The sequence below is a fragment of the Varanus komodoensis genome, unplaced genomic scaffold (assembly GCF_004798865.1).
Source record: "Varanus komodoensis strain SLA01 unplaced genomic scaffold, ASM479886v1 scaffold5, whole genome shotgun sequence".
Lineage (NCBI taxonomy): Eukaryota > Metazoa > Chordata > Lepidosauria > Squamata > Varanidae > Varanus > Varanus komodoensis.
This window is the reverse complement of record NW_025336087.1, coordinates 12,747,140-12,764,738: the sequence shown is the minus strand read 5'-3', so window position 1 is coordinate 12,764,738 and position 17,599 is coordinate 12,747,140. Positions and strand designations below refer to the sequence as shown.

Here is a 17,599-nt window from a genome sequence, read left to right as displayed (position 1 = left end):
ACCACTGTATAAGGATTTGTACAAGAATGTGATCTGCAATTTATACAGCACCCTGTATTCTGCATCTTATCTTGGGAGGTATAATATATCTTCTGTATCTGGGAATTCCGTAACTTGTAGTTCTAGTACCCAGTGGGGGAAAAGCTGCAGCTGAAATTATGGGCATATCCAGCAAGCTCCTGGATCAAAGGATTGTTTAGGATTGCTTACAAACTTGTTGTTGTTGCTTGTTGTTGCTAGTTGTGAAGTCATGTCCGACCCATCGCAACCCCATGGACAACATTCCTCCAGGCCTTCCTGTCCTCCACCATCCCCCGGAGTCCACTTAAGCTCACGCTGACTGCTTCAGTGACTCCATCTAACTTCTTAGAGATATCCAAACACACTTGAGCATACTAGATCTTGTTTTTGACATCCTGCCTAGTAGCCTTGGCTGGATCTTTGTTAATGACCCCGCAACAAACCTTGACACGAAAACTTTCTTGATTATTGGACTGACCTGCAGGCTTGCTCTAGAACCCACTCTGACCATCCCGTGCAAGTGTCCTTGGAACATGTAAGCTATCCTGAGATGTTCTTTAGGGGACAGGATAGAAAAGCTTTTATTAAATAAATAAATAAAATAAACTTGTCACACTGGTAATACCAAGTCAGCTGTGACTGACTCCTTTATTGCAAGGGTTATCTATAGTGTCAAATAGTTGACTGAGTATCAGGTTTATTATCTAGATATTGGCTGAAGCCAGCAGTAAATCAGGGCACCTGTACATAAAACCATCTTGGATAAGGCAAGTGTCCCCTATTAAAAGTAATTTTTGACTGGCTCTTTCTTGCATGAGTTACAGCAACAATGGATTTCAGGTTTCAGCTAGAAGAGGTCACTTATCACCTCAGACTGAATCTTCCCTCCTCAAGCTTACAACATCATAGTATATTGTACCCCACTATGTTACATTATGTGGGTTGTCAAAAGTACCTCAATGGTCATTGTTATGCAGATTTGAGGATATTTTATCCCAGGCATGTTTTGGTTGAGAGAAAACTTAAAAGGCAGGTGGCTGAAATGTGGCAACCAAACAGACAACGATGTCATAGAAAGGCTGCATGGTAGGTCTGCTTATGCATAAATTACACAGCAAACCATGAGACTGGGGAATAGCAATGTCCCAGGACGCATTGTGAAGGTAAAATCACGTGGTGCCAGAAACAACACAATGTTGGTCCTGCCAGAAGCAGGAGTTTCCATAGAAAAGGAATCACCACACTGGAGGTTCTTCTCTTGGTAGACTCCAGTTGGGCCATAGGTCCATGCAGAACCACCAGAAGCATGCCATCAGTTGAACTAAGTGATGGGAAGGTAGATAAGGGAGAAGCTGTTTTCTCAAGTATCCGGGTCCCAAGTTTATACACCATATCCCAGTAATTTTAGCATAATTTCAGTAAGAAAGGGAAAAGATTACCAATCTGCTTGAGCAATCCAACAGTTTCAGCTTTTAGATGACAACATTTCACAAGACAAAGAGTCATTGATTAAGTGTGAAAATAATACATAATTCCTCTCAAAGTGTAACTATGATTGAATCCAAGTGTTCTTGCTTTTCTTCTTTTTTCCATTTCCTTACTCTTCTTTCTCTCCATTCCTTCTTATCCCCTTCTATCCACTTTCCCACTACACAGTAGAGTGCATGTACAGCCCTTTTTTTCCTCTTTCTTCTGACCAGTTGGTTTTCCCCAGAACTATGATAACTTATACATTAACAGGGACATGATACCTACCTCATTTCCCTTTTGTTATGCATATTTCCTTTCTATACTCAAATATGAACTTATCTAGATGTATTCAGGTTAGGAAGTACTCCAGTAGATTTATTTAGATGTTTGAATTATGCCCAGTGATTTTGTTGCTGTTGTTAGTTTAACAATCAATCATAATTGATTAGTCAGTTTACCATAATGCATACCAAACAGGCTGTGTGAGTAAATTCCTTGTGTGTGTGTGGGGGGGGGGGGGGGTTTTTATGTGTTTGTATTACAGTTTCAGTAACACTTCTAATTGTCGAATGTTAATGATATAGTATTTGTAATAATTTTAAGAATTGTTACCTTGTTCCTAAGTAAAATTTATACCCTGAATAGTGACTCTCTCTCTCTCTCTGTCTTCCACATCTGTTTCTGACTATTTAATTATTATTTATTAGCTTTATAAATGAGCTAGACCAATAAAGCAATCCTGTATTCACATTATTCTGTGACCAGACTGCTCCACAAGCACAACACTGTCATATCCAGTATATGTAGATTTTCAGTTGGCACCCCAGCAGGGTTTTCTTCCTTGCAAAGTGGTTCAACAGGCAGCAAAGTAGCAAAGGTAGAGTCCCTTATAGCAGGAGCAGACAGAGAAAAGATTTTCAGTAGTATGAGTCTTCAGCTCCCAGCAACCCTGATAATCAGCCCTGCTGCCAGCTCCTATTTGAGCATCATTTCCTTGGTGGAAAGGTATAAATCAAATAAACAAATCTACCTTCTGCCCACACATGCCTCAAGGCACTATCTCCATGCTGTTGCATTACTAACTCTCATGAAGCTTTTCTAAATTGCATAACTGATAACTTCCTGAGGGACCAGCTGCTAGTCATGAGGTGTGGGATTGATCCTGTACCTGTGCTGAGCAAGGGGAGACAGAGTAGTCATCAGCAAGAACAGTTCTTCCATGAACCAAGAAGCACACTTGGTGTTTGTGAAGAGGTGAAAAGGGGGAGACACAGTGGTGCCACTTGGGTTCTCAGCGAGCACTCATGACTCAAGCTTCCCCACACACAGGATGGGAAGAAAAGACAGCAGTGGGTATGTTAATTTAGTTATTTCTTTGGCACTGTCGTCAAACAGTGCATCCACAGTGGCTGTTTGTTCTGCTCCATGTTTCTGGGCACTTATGTTTGTGGGTGTTTGGCCAGCCAGGGCAATAGCTGGAGTTAGAATACTTGGCCAAGGAGATTATCTGCATCTGGAAATTGGGAAATGAATATTAATGAATTAAAAGTGACATCCCAATATGATTAACCTAACTGATACAGAGACTATAAACTTCTTGGAGATGCCATGCAGCCTTATCTTTCAAAACACAAATAAACTTTCACAACCCCTGCCATTAAATCTTGTATTTCAAGAAATACAAACAGTAATTAAAAGAAGCCTCTGTGACCCAATGTGTTCCCAGTGGAATGAGATAAATTGTAACCAGATTCCAGCTAGTCAACTCTGGGAGGTGTGTCAAAGTACTGTGTCTGTTTATCTGTTTAACTCTTAAACCCAGTAAGATGTCTGTCTTTACACCAGTTGTAATACAGTATCACTCCATTAACAGCAGTTTTAGCAAACCGATTGCAAAGGGAAATTTTCATTCCATCCTACTAGACCAGGTAGAGTTCATTAATAAGGGTCAAGGAGCAACATCCAGTTACTGATTACTCCCAAGGCTCTAACACAAGACAGAACCTCCCAACAGCACCATATTCAATGTAGGACTGCCTTTCTGAAGAAAAACACAGCTGATGTAAAATGCAGCAACCAGATTTCGTAGTCATATTATCCGTACTTATATTGAGATTAGTTGAGCCAGTACACTTTCCCTTAATGGCAAGGAATAGGAGTAAGGTAGCCATGGATGTTTGTGTGCTTTATATACCTTACTTTCCTTCTTGATGGTGGTGGTTGTAACAGACTGTCCAAAAGCCCCACCTTGAAGTATGCTGTTGCTTCATCCCATGCCAATCTGTGGAGGCTCTGTCCTTGCAGCAATAGTGGAACATTTGTTTCTCAACCCTTGAGAAAGAGGTTCTATAAAGGGTTGTGAGACTGTATTAATCTGTCCTTCCTGTATTGTTGTGTAAAATCGTCCTTTTTACCTCTACAAAGTCTCCCTTTCTCAGACTTTCTTTCATCAGAACTCCCCTTTGTGCACTCTAAACAAGGATGGTCAGAAAGCAGATTTCCAGATGCTTTGGACTTCAACTTCCAGAATTCCTAACCATTGTTCATGATGTCAGGAACTTCTGGGAGTCAAAGTCCAAATGTCTAGAGATCTAGCTTTTGTTTATAACACCATTACTGTGCATAGTGTTTTACTAACCAGAGCACAATTCCCTTGCCTTGAGGACTATCTTTGATTCAGAACGGGTAGACTGTTCTGTGTCAGGAAGAGAATGGAGGCAGAAGGGAAGAATATTCAGAAGGGTAACCTTGTTAGTGTATTGTGGAAAAAAACCACAAAGAATCTTATATCTCCCTAAGGTTAATTAATTCATGATGGAATGGAATTCAGATGCACGAATTCTTTGTAATTTCAGGTATATTTATTTATTTAACGCAATTTTTATGCCACCCCCTTTGCAACAAGCCTCGGGGCGGCTTACAAAGCAAATATACATGTATATACTGCCTTATCTGCTAAATAGCCAACAAATGATGCACATGTAAGGGAAAAAAGGAAATTATAAACAGTAAATTTAGAGGAAAATTAAATATAGAAGGCACTGTAGTGACAATCACCTGATTAACATTCACAAAACAGTTGTTGATAACACAAACACTCTGGCACTTGGTAAGCTAATTAACACATGAAGTATGTTAATAAAAACAAACATTTTATCCTGATTCAAGTTATTAGAGATCAAACTGAACCTCTCGATGAACTATAATTCGTATTCTCATGCTGTGTTCTGCCTTTGAAGTTTTCTTTGCTCCACAATGACCACTACAAGTCTGTTATAATAACCTGCGCATTATGCACATTGTGGTCAATTCCTACTTTAAGTTAATCATTATTCTCTGTTGTAACAGTGGTGACAGGCAGCAGCAGTCATCTGGCACTCTGCATTTCCTTTAATAATAATTTTAAAACTTTAATCATCTCCCTTTGCAATGTTAGTGATAGGACTTTCTCTAAGCATGCGAAGGATCTCAACTAAATTCCACACTTCCCCTGAAACACATCCATTTTTGTTGCAGTAGTAACTTAGGAATACTGTGGTCACCCAGTAGTTTTGCTACTGCAGTGTATATCCATGATCTTTGCTTTTCATTTAGTAGCAATCTTATCCACCAGGTGAAAATAGAAATAAATCTATATGATGAGCCTATTATGGATTAGATTTCCTATGGGAAAAATAGTATTAACCTGAGGAAGTGGAATTTATGGAAAAATATGCATCCATTTCTTTTCCTAGTACTTAAGTGCATGCATTCTTATTTGGCATTAGAATGACATTTACATCTTGATAAATGACTGTATTTATACCTCAGCTCAAACAGCAAATGGGAGTTTTAGTTTGCCCCTGGAATTGTATGTAAGACCCTGGTATTTTATTTTAGACAAGTTGCAGCTTTGACTTCTAAACAGGCACAATAGTGTTGCCCAGTTTGCTTCCAAGAACTGAGGACTCCAGGCTCAACAGCCCATTGAAGTGTCTAGAGATGAGACATGGTTTCTAGCCAGCTGCATAATAAACCAAGTGGAGCACAGAGTAATTCAGGAAAACTCAAATCATACCCCCTGAACAAACAATTCACAGGTCTTTTATATCTTACTTCAACCACAGTTCCCATCAAAAGGTCCCTTGTTATATCCCTTTCATCCTTCCATAATTCTTATCTCGGTCATAAACCAGTGATTTTCTTCCCATGGTTTTGCTCCTGTGCAGTCATGTCCTAATGATCTCCTTCAGGCTTAAATCAGCTAAAACTTAAATTCTACAATTAGTCTGGCTATAATTCATCTAGCTAGGGTTCACCTCTAGTTTGCCAGCAAAGCCACTCTTCTCCCTCCTTAAGGGGCCTTCAGCCTCTGACCCCCAGGTCAGGCCAGCAACAGTATGTAGGCTGCATCATGAATAAAGAATATTATGGACATTATGGATACAGTCTGTGCACCAAGAAACACTTTACCGAGCAAGGGCTCCCTTAGCAGAAGCACTGAAAAGCCAGTTGTATTTCTACTACAACACTTCATTATTTACTTATATAGCACCATCAGTGTGAGCACTGTGCAGCACACAATAAGACTGGACTCTGTGCCAAAAAGCTTACTATCTAAAGTTTGATCCAGGAAAACATCATAGGTGGGGAAGTGGAGGTAGAAGAAATAGAAAGCACTGTGGTTTGTTTCAATTCCAAGTACTTAACTTTAGTTACTGGCTGAGTTATGCTAGTTATATTAGGGGAAGGAAGCCACAGAACTGGTTGTGCCAAAACCTTCATGGAACCAGTAGGGTTTTTGGGAAAGATTTGAAAGAAGCAAGAAAGTATGTTGAGAAGTAGTTCCAAGCATATGAACCAGCAAGAAAGAAATGGTGGTTTAGAGTCTTTCAAGAAAGCTGAAGATTACAGGATGAAATGTACAGTATTGGGAAATAAGGGCAGAGAGGTAAGGGGGGTAGCTGTGAAAGTACTGGATCTAGGACTGGAGAAGAAGCCAGCATAGGAATTCCAGGAGAGGTGCCATTGTAGGTGCCCTAACTGGTAAAACACACTCTTGGCATGCTGAAAGCCCCAGGTTCAACCCCCAAGATATAAAATTTCTGATTCCCTGTGTTTAAACTCTTTGTAACCTTCCTGAGAACTCAACCTGGTTCCAGTCTGAGCTGTGAGACCCCTCAAGTCATATTGCTTGTTTATCAGTGACAGACAGAAATTAACAATTTTTTGTGTGTGAATGAAATAGTGTAGTAAAATCTGTTTAGCTGAAATTGCATCCTTGTTTATAATTGTGCTACAGAACATGTACTAGAAAGAGGGTTGAGTGGTGCCTGTCTGCTTGTCTGCCCATTGGCAGGGTTAGAGTGGATTGTAGTAAATTAGGTCTTATCTTGAAATGGACAATGGACAAAATGAAAGATCAAAGTGTAGATGAGAAGAAAGCAAGATGCCCAATGACAGGCGGCTCTTAAAGGTACACACATATTTTTCATGCTGATATCTTTTGGAAGAGTGGGCTGCTCTGTATTCCTGTGCACACACCTCAGTAACAAGCTTTTCTGGTAGACCTTGCTGCTAAGATTTTTGTCTCTCAGGGTTGGACAAACAACCTGGCTGACTGGGGATTAAACTGACACCCAGCTTCTCTAGGTAGGACCAGGAAAGAACCTTGCCTAAAGCTTCTGGAGTGCAGTTGCCAGGCAGCTTGGGCCATAGGGCCAGTGATCTGAATCAGTATAAGGCAACTTCCTATGTTCCTAATCAGGATTGATCATTTTAACAGCAAACTGCTGGACAGACATGAAGGGACCAGGTAAGACAACAGCAGAGGCAGACACTTGCCCTAGTCTGGATGAGAGATGACCAAAGTGTGAAGCGGTGCTTTTAATTAGAGGACAAGACTGTATTTTTTTAGTTATGTAAAGAAACAAGTGCCACTTCTGTCAACGTATGCACAAGGAAAGCATCAATACTGTGGTTCAAGTAGTCCAGAACAGTGTTCCCATATTATGTTGCTACCTTTACAGGACCAAGAGGGTTTTTCTGCCTTTAACCCTTAGAAGACCTTTGCCTGAATTTCTGTGTCAGGAAACTGTTACAGTACAGAGAAATTTTAAACATTTTATTTTTACAAAATGCCCGGCTTCCCCTGTGGAGCCGGGGGGGGGGGGAGTGCCAACTACAATCAATCGGATAAACGCTCCAAAAGGTACCACAAACTCTTCTTTAGAAATGGAAACATAGCATCCTCCGACTTTCCTTCTCTCCCGCTGGTCAGCGCAAAGCTAATTGGTCCACTGAAACCCAAATGCAAATAAGCCAGCCGTCTGTGAACCACTAACGAGACGCAAGGAGATTTGGGTGACAATTCATTGGTCAACGTTCTCGTGGCGCGATGGCGCGTGGCCCCCTCCTGATCTGTCGGGCGCTGCGCTTCTTTCCTCGATGGTTGCCAGGGTGACGGACGGATGACGTATCGCTGGCTGGGCGTGCCAGATGTTCGCCATTGGCTGCGTGATCGGGCGATGGCTGCGGTCACGGAGCTGCTAACCGGGTGTCCTTGTCTAGCCGCGAGGGCGGTCGCTTCAGTCTGCGGCAAGGAGGGGAGACGGAGAGAAGGCAGCCTACCGGCTTGCCAGCTCCAGCACGATCCCGGCTGTTGACTGACGAAGGTATGGACGATTCCGCGGGCTCAGTAGTGTAGGCTTGAGCCTGGCTCCGTGGCGCTGCAGTGGGCGACGGGGGCGGTTTCTGTTGTTCACGCAGGAAGTCAGCCGTTTCGGTCAGGCGCGCTTCGGCCAGCCCTTTCTCCGCCTGGAGGGGGCCTTCCTGGCGGGACCGGTGGGGCTCCGTAAAGGAGCAACTTTCTGTCTTCCTGTGGCGGCGCGGAAGCCTCGAGGTCGGTTACGGCCTCCGGCTCCTTCTCCGTCCAAGAGTCGCGAGGGGGCGTCCGACGCACGATGGTGGCGTGTACGGCGTAGCTCTGCCCCTTGGAGTGGGAGAGTCGGATGTGTGGAGGGTGCCGTCCGCCCATCTTCTGCGGTGTCCCCCAGCTCTGCAGGCCTTCGCTTGCTATCCGTGAGTGAGAATACTTGTACGAGGCCGGCCCCGTGCGGTAGCCTATAAAGAGCTCCGTGGCTGGCGGCGGCGATCCCAAGCAACAGTACATCCGAGGCAGAATTAACTGCCACGAGCGGCCCCGCTGCCTGGGGCTGCTTCGTGACAGGTGTTTTGCCGGTGTCTCTACCGGGACTTCCTGTCGTGTCCGTTGCCTTTAGCACTTTATGGATCAGAGAGGCCGAGGGGCGGGGATTGGTCCTTGATCACGGATAAATAAATTACCATGCCGCTCTCCGGCTTTTCTGTGCTGCCTTGGCAGAGAGGGAAAATAGAGTGCAAAGACGAATCCTTGATTTTATTTTACAGCTTCAACTTTTTATGGTTACCTGTGTCATATTTTTAATGGCTTTACTTGTACATCTGCCGGAGTCCTCACTGAGCAGAGTGGAGATCTGGAAATATTTTAAATAAATACTTATAATCCCAAAATATAGAAGAACATGTTAAAATGAGGATCTCTTAATACCTTCAAGGAGCTGCTGATTGCTTCCCCAAACCTTTTATATTGATTCTTGAACCATTCAGTATTTTCTGTATGCAGTAAAGATGGGCTTAGCTAGTATTGTTTGCAAAGCAATGGTGCATAGGTAGATCTTTATCTCAGTTTTTCCGTACAGTGCTGCTTTCCCCTAATTTTTAAAATTTTGTTTTAAATCATTGTGTTTGACAAATACTAACTTTGTCATGCTTGTTTATGATTGCTTATGTTACGTTTCAACTTTCTTAAAATGATAAATTTTAAAGGCCCAATACAGTACATCTTTCATTTCATACCTGTGTTCGCCTTTGAATTTCCTTTCAATTTCTGTCAGTTCAGTGGAAAGCCATTTCACTAGTTCTAGGAAAGAAGAGAACAGAAAGGACTAGAAAGATACTAAAAATGTGATATACCCATGCATGCATTTCTTAGAATTTATTCAATCAGAATAAATCATTTGACATGATTTGCTGTTGGCATGCACTGGTTTTATTGAGAGGTGATACTGTTAAATGAATGATATCTTCTGTGATGATTATTTTGTGAAAGTGTAGTATGAACATACAGATTTATAAATTTGGAGACAGGGTATAGTTCTCTGCTTATTTGGACAGAAAAAAGCAGACAAACCCCAGGCAGCTGGACATTATGGGCCTTTTTTTCTATCTATACAGGCATAGAATTACATATTAAAATAGTCAGGATTTCATATTTGAGACAGCACTCAAGAAACTATTGTTGTTGTGAGTTGGTCAGTGTGTGACCTAATATAAATTAGTCCCATTCCTGAAGTGTTGCCATTAGAGTTTTCTAGGGCAGACTCTTTCCCTAAATAACAGATTACTTTGTTTGCTTGGAGACTTGGTATACTGACCAGATGAAGGAAAAGTATTTTATGTAAGGATGTGACAAATTAATATTTGTACAACGATTCTCACTATGTCATATTATCTCTCAAGGAAGCTAAGGTGACCATTCAAGAGAGATAAAGAGCCCAGGAATCTGACAAAGCTTTTATATAGCATTGAAGGCAGAATCTTTCTGGGCCTGACTACTTAAACCGCTCCTGTTATATTGCATTTAGAAGTGTTCACAGCTCAAAGATGGTCATTGGCAATTGTAGGGAGAATGGACAGAGTTATGTCCCTTTCTAAAAAAATTAATGAGTATAATTTGCTTATTTATCGATTTGTAAATAACAATTACCAGAAAACTCCACTGGCAAATTATATCCAGCTTGCTTATGAATTGTGCTGTTAAAAAATAAGCAAAACTTCTGCTTTCTTTTGAAGAAATGTTTTGAACAGAAGGTGCGTGGGCTAAAATGCTTACATGTGTGAGAATTGTATGTGTCTCCTATTAAATATCAATGCATTTCTACCTTTAGCAGTACATCTGCAGCGAATGCACCTGGGTTGCTTATTTCTGGCATGCTAATGCTATATGTAAAAACTACTTCACATAGAGATTTAAAAATGATAGCACACAAAAGGAAATGTTTATACAGATAAGCAATTTGCTTGTAGTCCAATTTGTTTGTAGTATGTGTTAAAAAAATAGTATTTAACGAAAGAAAAGAACAGTGCTGTTTAAGACATATTTGAGAAGATTAGACCTTGTAGGGGAAAAAATCTTAAAATTTGAAATATACAAGAATGCTCTGTGGAAATATTAGTCCATATAGTTCAGAAAAATCTAGCTTTTAAAGCTGCAGCACTTGAAAATGTGAAACATCTTTGTCCAATTTATTAGTCTGCAGTTTTATTGGCCCATTTACCCACCCATTCCATTGTCCAGGAATGCTTTTGCTAAAAGAAAAAGAAACAACTTTATATAAACCTTCCTTGCTTGGGCACCTGAAGGCAGTTCCAATAGGCAGCAAGTTGATCTTCTGTTTTCAAAGTAGTACTAATTGTCATTTGGTGTTGGAGAAGCTAGATCTTTTGGTTAGAAAGAACTCCACAAGAGGTATATTTGAAAATTGTCACTTGTAATGTAAAGCAGTATTGTTTTATACTGTTCTTATTTATTTATTATTGTGAGCCGCCCCAAGGCTTTGGAGAATGGGACAGCATAGAAGCCTTCTGAAGGAAGGAAGGAAGGAAGGAAGGAAGGAAGGAAGGAATAAGAAAAGTTTTGGGACCCCAGGTTATATGGTATCTGCTAGTGAAATGTGCTGCATGACATTTAATGTTCATTTTGTGAGTGCTATGGCTGTGAGACACACCTCAGCTAAATCAACTGACTTTTCTCCTTTTATAAGGATGTGTACTGAGGCTGAATAATTTACTGTGTGGCATAACAGAGAGAAAGTATATTTTAATGACATGTTATCCATGTACATATATCAAAAAAATGTTCACATTTATATCAGCTTTGTCATTATGTCCACAAAATGTGTATCCCATAATTTTGTACATGTTCCACCTGCCTAAGTATCTCTCAAGCATTTTATTGTAAAAAATAGAGCCAGCTCCATTTTTTAAAAAAAATCCCAGTCCGTTTTCCTCTAGACTCTTTTTAACACTGCTATAGGCAAGCAACTTTTTATAGTCACAGTTGGGGTGGAGGAAGAGAGCAAGAGAGAGATCGTGTTATCTCTGAATGTACAGAAACAGTACAAACTTGCAACTAGCTGAATTTGAAAAACAAATTAGTTGGAACATCATGTTGAATTAAATTTAGGATGCCGGTCAATTAAGTTAAATATTGTGAGTTGGTTGCTTTTTACTTGGAAAACATGCTTTTGTAAGTGGCAGCTAACTTTCTAAATCAAGTTGTTCCTTGATACCGCAGTGGTGATACCTGTCCAGAAGTACATGCACATAGCCTTCCTTTAGGAGTAGATACCTCATATTCTCCAGATGTCTCCAGATATTTTTTATGGTTCTGTTCTTAGTAAAGCGATGTTGCCAAGCTTCTGTTGGATGCCTGAAATCTCTTGGGTTCCATCCTTCTCATTTGTGCTTGCAGGGGGCAGGGTGGGTCTTCCATGCAGCTAAACTGAGTGTTGTATAACTGAGTGTTGTCTGGGAAGGAACAGGCTTTGGGGTTTCCTGGTAGACGTTTCTATAGTTCTTTTTTCCTGTTTCATGAATTAATATTTTAAAATATATAATCATTGTCAAATTTATATGAAACTCTACATTTTTATTTTTACCCATGTGTGTAATTTGTTATACTAACAAGCTTTTGTATGTATTCAGCCTTAGATCTGGGAAATAATTTTGAAAATGTTGTCTGGACTCTTTCGAATGCATGGCCTTTTTGTGGCCTCTCACCCATGGGAGGTCATTGTGGGAACTGTAACTCTTACCATCTGTATGATGTCTATGAAGATGTTCACTGGTAATGACAAGATCTGTGGCTGGAATTATGAATGTCCCAAATTTGAAGAAGTAAGATGTTAAATGTATTCTTTAAATATTACTGCCCAATGTAATCATGCTGTTTGAAACTAATCTGCTAGGTTGAGATAGCTTAATCAAAACAATGGTTAATACAGGATATTAACTCACAGCTAGTCATGCACTAAGAGAAAACTGGTACAAGATATTTCTTTTCTGGTATATTATACTGAAAGATATTGAGAAGATGGGTAAGAATTATAATGGAAAGTGCTGGAAATGTAAAGAAGTGGATGGCACTTTTTACCATATGTGGTGGATGTGTAATACAGTTTTTACAAATTAAAAAATACATAGAGAGATACATAGAAAATGTTGAAAATCAACTTTGCTATGAATGCTAAGACCAGAAACTCTGTCATAGAATACAATAGAGTTATTTAAGTAAATAATAACAGCAGCTAGAATTATAATAGCATCAAAATGGAAAGCAGAAGACCACCCAACTGAAGAAGATTGGAAAAATAAATTTGCTGAATATGCAGTAATGGCAAAACTAACTAGTCAAATAAATAAGAAGACCTGCTGAAGAATGATAAGTGGACAGCTAATTATATACAATTTACTTAATAGAGTAAATTGTAATAATATCAGTGAGTTATAATTTTAATGCAAATGCTTTATTGTTATTTATAATCAATTTAAAAGGGGGGAAATAAGTCAGTATTAAGAATTACAAATTAGAATAATTGCTTTATACGTTTCAATTAAGTACTAATTAATTTAATTGACCATAGAAGAGATAACCATTATTGACGTTTTGTGAAATTTTAAAATCTTGATATAATGTATAAGATCCCTTGGTACCTTTTTTCTTTTTCTGTATTCTACTTGTCTATGAAAATAATAATAAATAAGAAAAAGGAAACAATGGTTAATGTTAGTTGCTGGCTGTTTGAGCAAATGCAATCCTAACTCATGGTTTGAATTTGCTCCTTTTGAGTAAATAAGTTGCAGTTTTAGTAAGTTTCCTTCACCTATACAGACTAATGAAATGCATGCTCTTTAAGTAGTGTCCCTATTTTGCTATTTCAGAAAGGTTTGTTTGTTTGTTTGTTTGTTTGCATATTTTTAGGCTGCCTATAACTGCCAAGGCCTTCCTACCCTGTTTCCCTGAAAATAAGACCTAACTGGAAAATACGTCCTAGCATGATTTTTGGGATGCTTGTAATTTAAGCCCTACCCCCAAAATAAGCCCCAGTTAAGATCATCAGCCAGACGGACGCATTTAGTATATCCGTTACAAGACAATTTGGGGTTTGGAGAGTTACGACGATGTTCCAGAAGATGCTGACATGACTGTACATGAATGAATGTAGATTGGTGTGCATGAAAAAATAAGACATCACCTGAAAATAAGTCCTAGTGCGTCTTTTGGAACAAAAACTAATATAAGATCCGGTCTTATTTTCAGGGAAACATGGTAGGTTGGCTTACAATACATTAAAGATTAAATGCCTAAAATGCTGGTCTGTTTTTTACCAAACTGCTTTAGAGATACGGTATTCCTAATGTGTATTTTATTTTAACAATGAACTTTGCTTTCTTTGTTGCAGGATGTTTTGAGCAGTGATATCATAATACTGACAATCACACGCTGTATAGCAATCCTTTATATATATTTCCAGTTTCAGAATCTGAGGCAGCTTGGATCAAAATATATTTTAGGTAAGATATTGATTTGTCTTACAGGTCAGTACAAACAAGTGAATCGAGCATAATAATTAACTTCCAAGTATATACCTCTGTATATATGAATGCAGGTTTATTTCTGTGTATCTCTTAAATTGGGTCCAGCACATGCTATATTGAGGGTGTAGGCAAACTGCAGAAGAGATGTTTTATATTGCCAGCATTCACAACACTTCTTAGTATTTTGTGGACTGGGACAGATTTCATTTGGAGATAGATAACAGATGTAAAATAATCAAAAAGGGTATAGAAACAGAGAGTCAGAAGGGACCTCCTGGGCCATCTAGTCTGACCCCCAGCTCCGCTCACAACAGGCCCACCATGTCCATGTCTAGCCTGCCTTTGAACACCCTCACTGATGGGGCCTCAACCACCTCCTGTGGAAGCCCATTCCATACTCTTGGGGTCCTAAATATCAGGAAGTGCATCTAAATGGAACCTTGGTTCCCTGAGCTTTGCTCCGTTGGAGCGCATCCTGCCTTCCTCTGCAGGGGAGAACAGGTCTCTACCTACCGCCTTGTGACGTCCCCTCACATACCTGTATGTCACCAACAGATCCCCTCTGCTCTTCTCCAGGCTGAAGAGACCCAGTCCCCTCAGTCACGCCTCATACGGCATCCCCTGCAAACCGGCCACCGATCTTGTGAACGTAATTATTTCTGAAGATTCCATGTCTAGCTATATGGGAAAATTGTCCATGCATGGTTCTGGCATGTGGAACTACAAATGCACAGTTGAGCTGTTTCTGTTGCTTAGGACTGCAGAAATTGCATGTAACAACTCTGGGGATTATGACTATCCACTCCAAAGTTACAGGGATGCTGCCCAAAGGGCATGTTTGCTGTAAAGTAATTAGGAGTTGTGCCTGGATGGGAGAATACTAGGACAAATGGCATAAGCTCAGTGCTATTGATTTCTAGATGAAAAGTATTTATTCAGCAAGATACTATTGCAGAGATTGTGTTTTATCACACGCAATCAGGGATTTAGTCCTGCCAGTGAAGGAGGATGCTGAATTTCTTACAGGGCAGTGCATTTGGGCAATTGCGGTTTGACATACAGAAATTCTAAGGTTGTACTTTGCTGCCCAGTTTTGTCATGAATTGCTCCAAAATCTAGATTATCTTTTTATTTAAAATGAAAGAGAAGTATTCTGCATAAAGTCTTCCTGATAAAGCCTATGTCCATCTGCTGCATAACCTGAAACAATGTGGCAGTTACATGGTGGGGTCTGATGTGCATATGCTTGGTTCTAATTCCTTGGTTTTAATGCCTTGTTACATAGATTTTTGTTTGTTATAGGTATTGCTGGGCTCTTCACAATCTTCTCAAGTTTTGTCTTCAGTACAGTGGTGATTCATTTCCTTGATAAAGAATTGACAGGTTTGAAGTATGTATTAGTCCTTGTTTTGCGTATGAAAATATATCTTTATCTGCATAGAAGCTCAGAATGCTTGGGACGGGGCAAAGTTGGAGCTCATTTCAGAAGCTTCCAGAACATACTTAAGACCTCTGCAGTATGATTTCATTTTATGTGTCCAATCTTTTCCAAATGTCCAGCACTAGGCCCAAACAAATCCCATTAGCAGTGCTGCATAGGAATTTCCCCTGTTCAACAGTGGTGTTTTATGGTACTGAAACAGCATTCCTCCCCTCCTTTCTTCTCTCTTCTCCACGGTAGTGCAGGTCTTCATACCATACTATATTGCATGTTGTCACTGCTGCCTGCCTGTGTTATCTCTCTTTGCCATGCTGTTTGAATACATGTAGACAATGAGGTGTATGAATGCATCCCATAAAAGACATCCTTCAGTGCATGTTCGAAGATTAAACATTAAAATGGGACCTCTTTCTGATATAAGTTATTTGCACTTAAATGATTAGGCTAGTTTTCAAAGTTGGGTGTGATTTACTTTGCATATTTTTAACTGTTTTAAATGCACAATATGTTTTTGTTCCTTTTTCAGTGAAGCTCTGCCATTTTTCTTGCTTCTGATTGACCTCTCCAGAGCCAGCGCATTAGCCAAATTTGCACTCAGCTCCAATTCACAGGTTGGCTAAAGACTGCTTCAGTAGAAAGTATGATTTTTTTTTAGCCCAGCTCAGGATTTCGACTTCTTTAAAAATTAGTTTGTAAATAAGGTAGTCTCATAACTGGTTGATACTTGTTTCAACTTATTTTTCCCATAATGCTTGGGGATTTATTAAACCTACTGTAGTAACAGCTCATATGAAATGCATGCTATGCCACTATTTAGAGAAGAGCCAAACAAGACTGAGAGTACAGTCCTATATGGAATGAAATTCTACAAAACTTAACATTATTCTTTGTGTTCTCTGTGCATCACACATATTGACTCTGTGCATATGTGCAGAGCTAATTTGGAAAGATATCAAAGCTGATTAATTATTATTCAGCAGGAGCCTCACCCCTGGGCACACCCAGCCTCCAGGGAGGTGCTTCCACAAAGTCCTCAGTTCTTATTCAGCTGGTATTATGAACACATTGGAAAGTTCTTTCTCTACTACTTACCTTACAAATGTTGCCTCATCGATTTTTCTGAGATGTTTTATTGCATTTCAGGTTTTATCCATGTTGTTTTTTTCCCTCTTCTCTGCAAAAAGAAAGATATTTTACTGCTTTTCTCTCACTTTTTTTCCCCGCTTTTGCCAGCCTTTCTACCCTTGTCCACTTGAGAAAATGACTCTCAAGGCCCCATTCCACAACTGCGTGGATTATGGCAGCAAGCTACCACCTATCAGCAGATACTCCCTGTGTCTTTTTTGCCTGGGAGAGACCCATGTTGTTGATGCTTCCCATTGCCAGGCTTTTACTAACCAGGTGACTACCTAAAAGCTGAGCTGTAGAGTCGTGCCCTGTACCTGGATAGCTCCTCTCAGTCAACTACCATCCTCACCAGAGATATCCTCTGCTTTATCCAGGACTCTGCCACTGCCACCACAACCCAGTGGGTCCTTGGCCTCATGGCCACCTTGATAGCTTACTCAGTTGCACATGATGCCACTTCAGTTAGCCTCCTTTGATACAAGAACCAAGCCCCACACAACCATGCTTCAAATTTCATCTTGAATCCAGAGAGACTTCCAGTGGTGAACAGATGAAGCCACTACTGCCACTGGAGTCACGTTCTCCCCTCTGGAACTGCATCTTGCACACAGTGGATGCCTCTTTCTTCAGATGGGGAGCTCACTCTGGCTGCTGCATGATCCCTCATATACTTTATATGGCCCCATGCCATATAAAGTACTTAGAGTTCCGAGCCATGAAGAAAGCTCTTGTCACCTTTCAGACACTAATTCTGAACCATTGTGTTCAAATCTTTACCAACAACATGACAGTTGTGTACATCAATAAATAGGGACAAGATTGACCCTGCTTTCACTTCTTGCCACCAAGATCTGGAAGTGG

At 40.2% G+C, this 17,599-nt stretch overlaps 1 protein-coding gene across 2 annotated transcripts in view; it reads left to right on the top strand.

The window, feature by feature from the left end:
- The first annotated feature begins 7,990 nt into the window (after positions 1-7,990).
- The window catches only part of HMGCR (3-hydroxy-3-methylglutaryl-CoA reductase), a 34,546-nt gene continuing 24,937 nt past the window's right edge, over positions 7,991-17,599 (top strand). Inside the window, exons 1-5 of one of the 2 annotated variants that reach the window (XM_044446112.1) lie at positions 7,991-8,144; positions 12,277-12,468; positions 14,034-14,145; positions 15,472-15,559; positions 16,137-16,221. In XM_044446112.1, the coding sequence (XP_044302047.1) occupies positions 12,304-12,468; positions 14,034-14,145; positions 15,472-15,559; positions 16,137-16,221 (450 nt within the window). In that variant the 5' untranslated portion in view covers positions 7,991-8,144; positions 12,277-12,303. Of the gene's footprint in view, positions 8,145-8,339; positions 8,551-12,276; positions 12,469-14,033; positions 14,146-15,471; positions 15,560-16,136; positions 16,222-17,599 lie in introns of those variants that run through there. The other variant, XM_044446113.1, reaches the window with a different exon arrangement.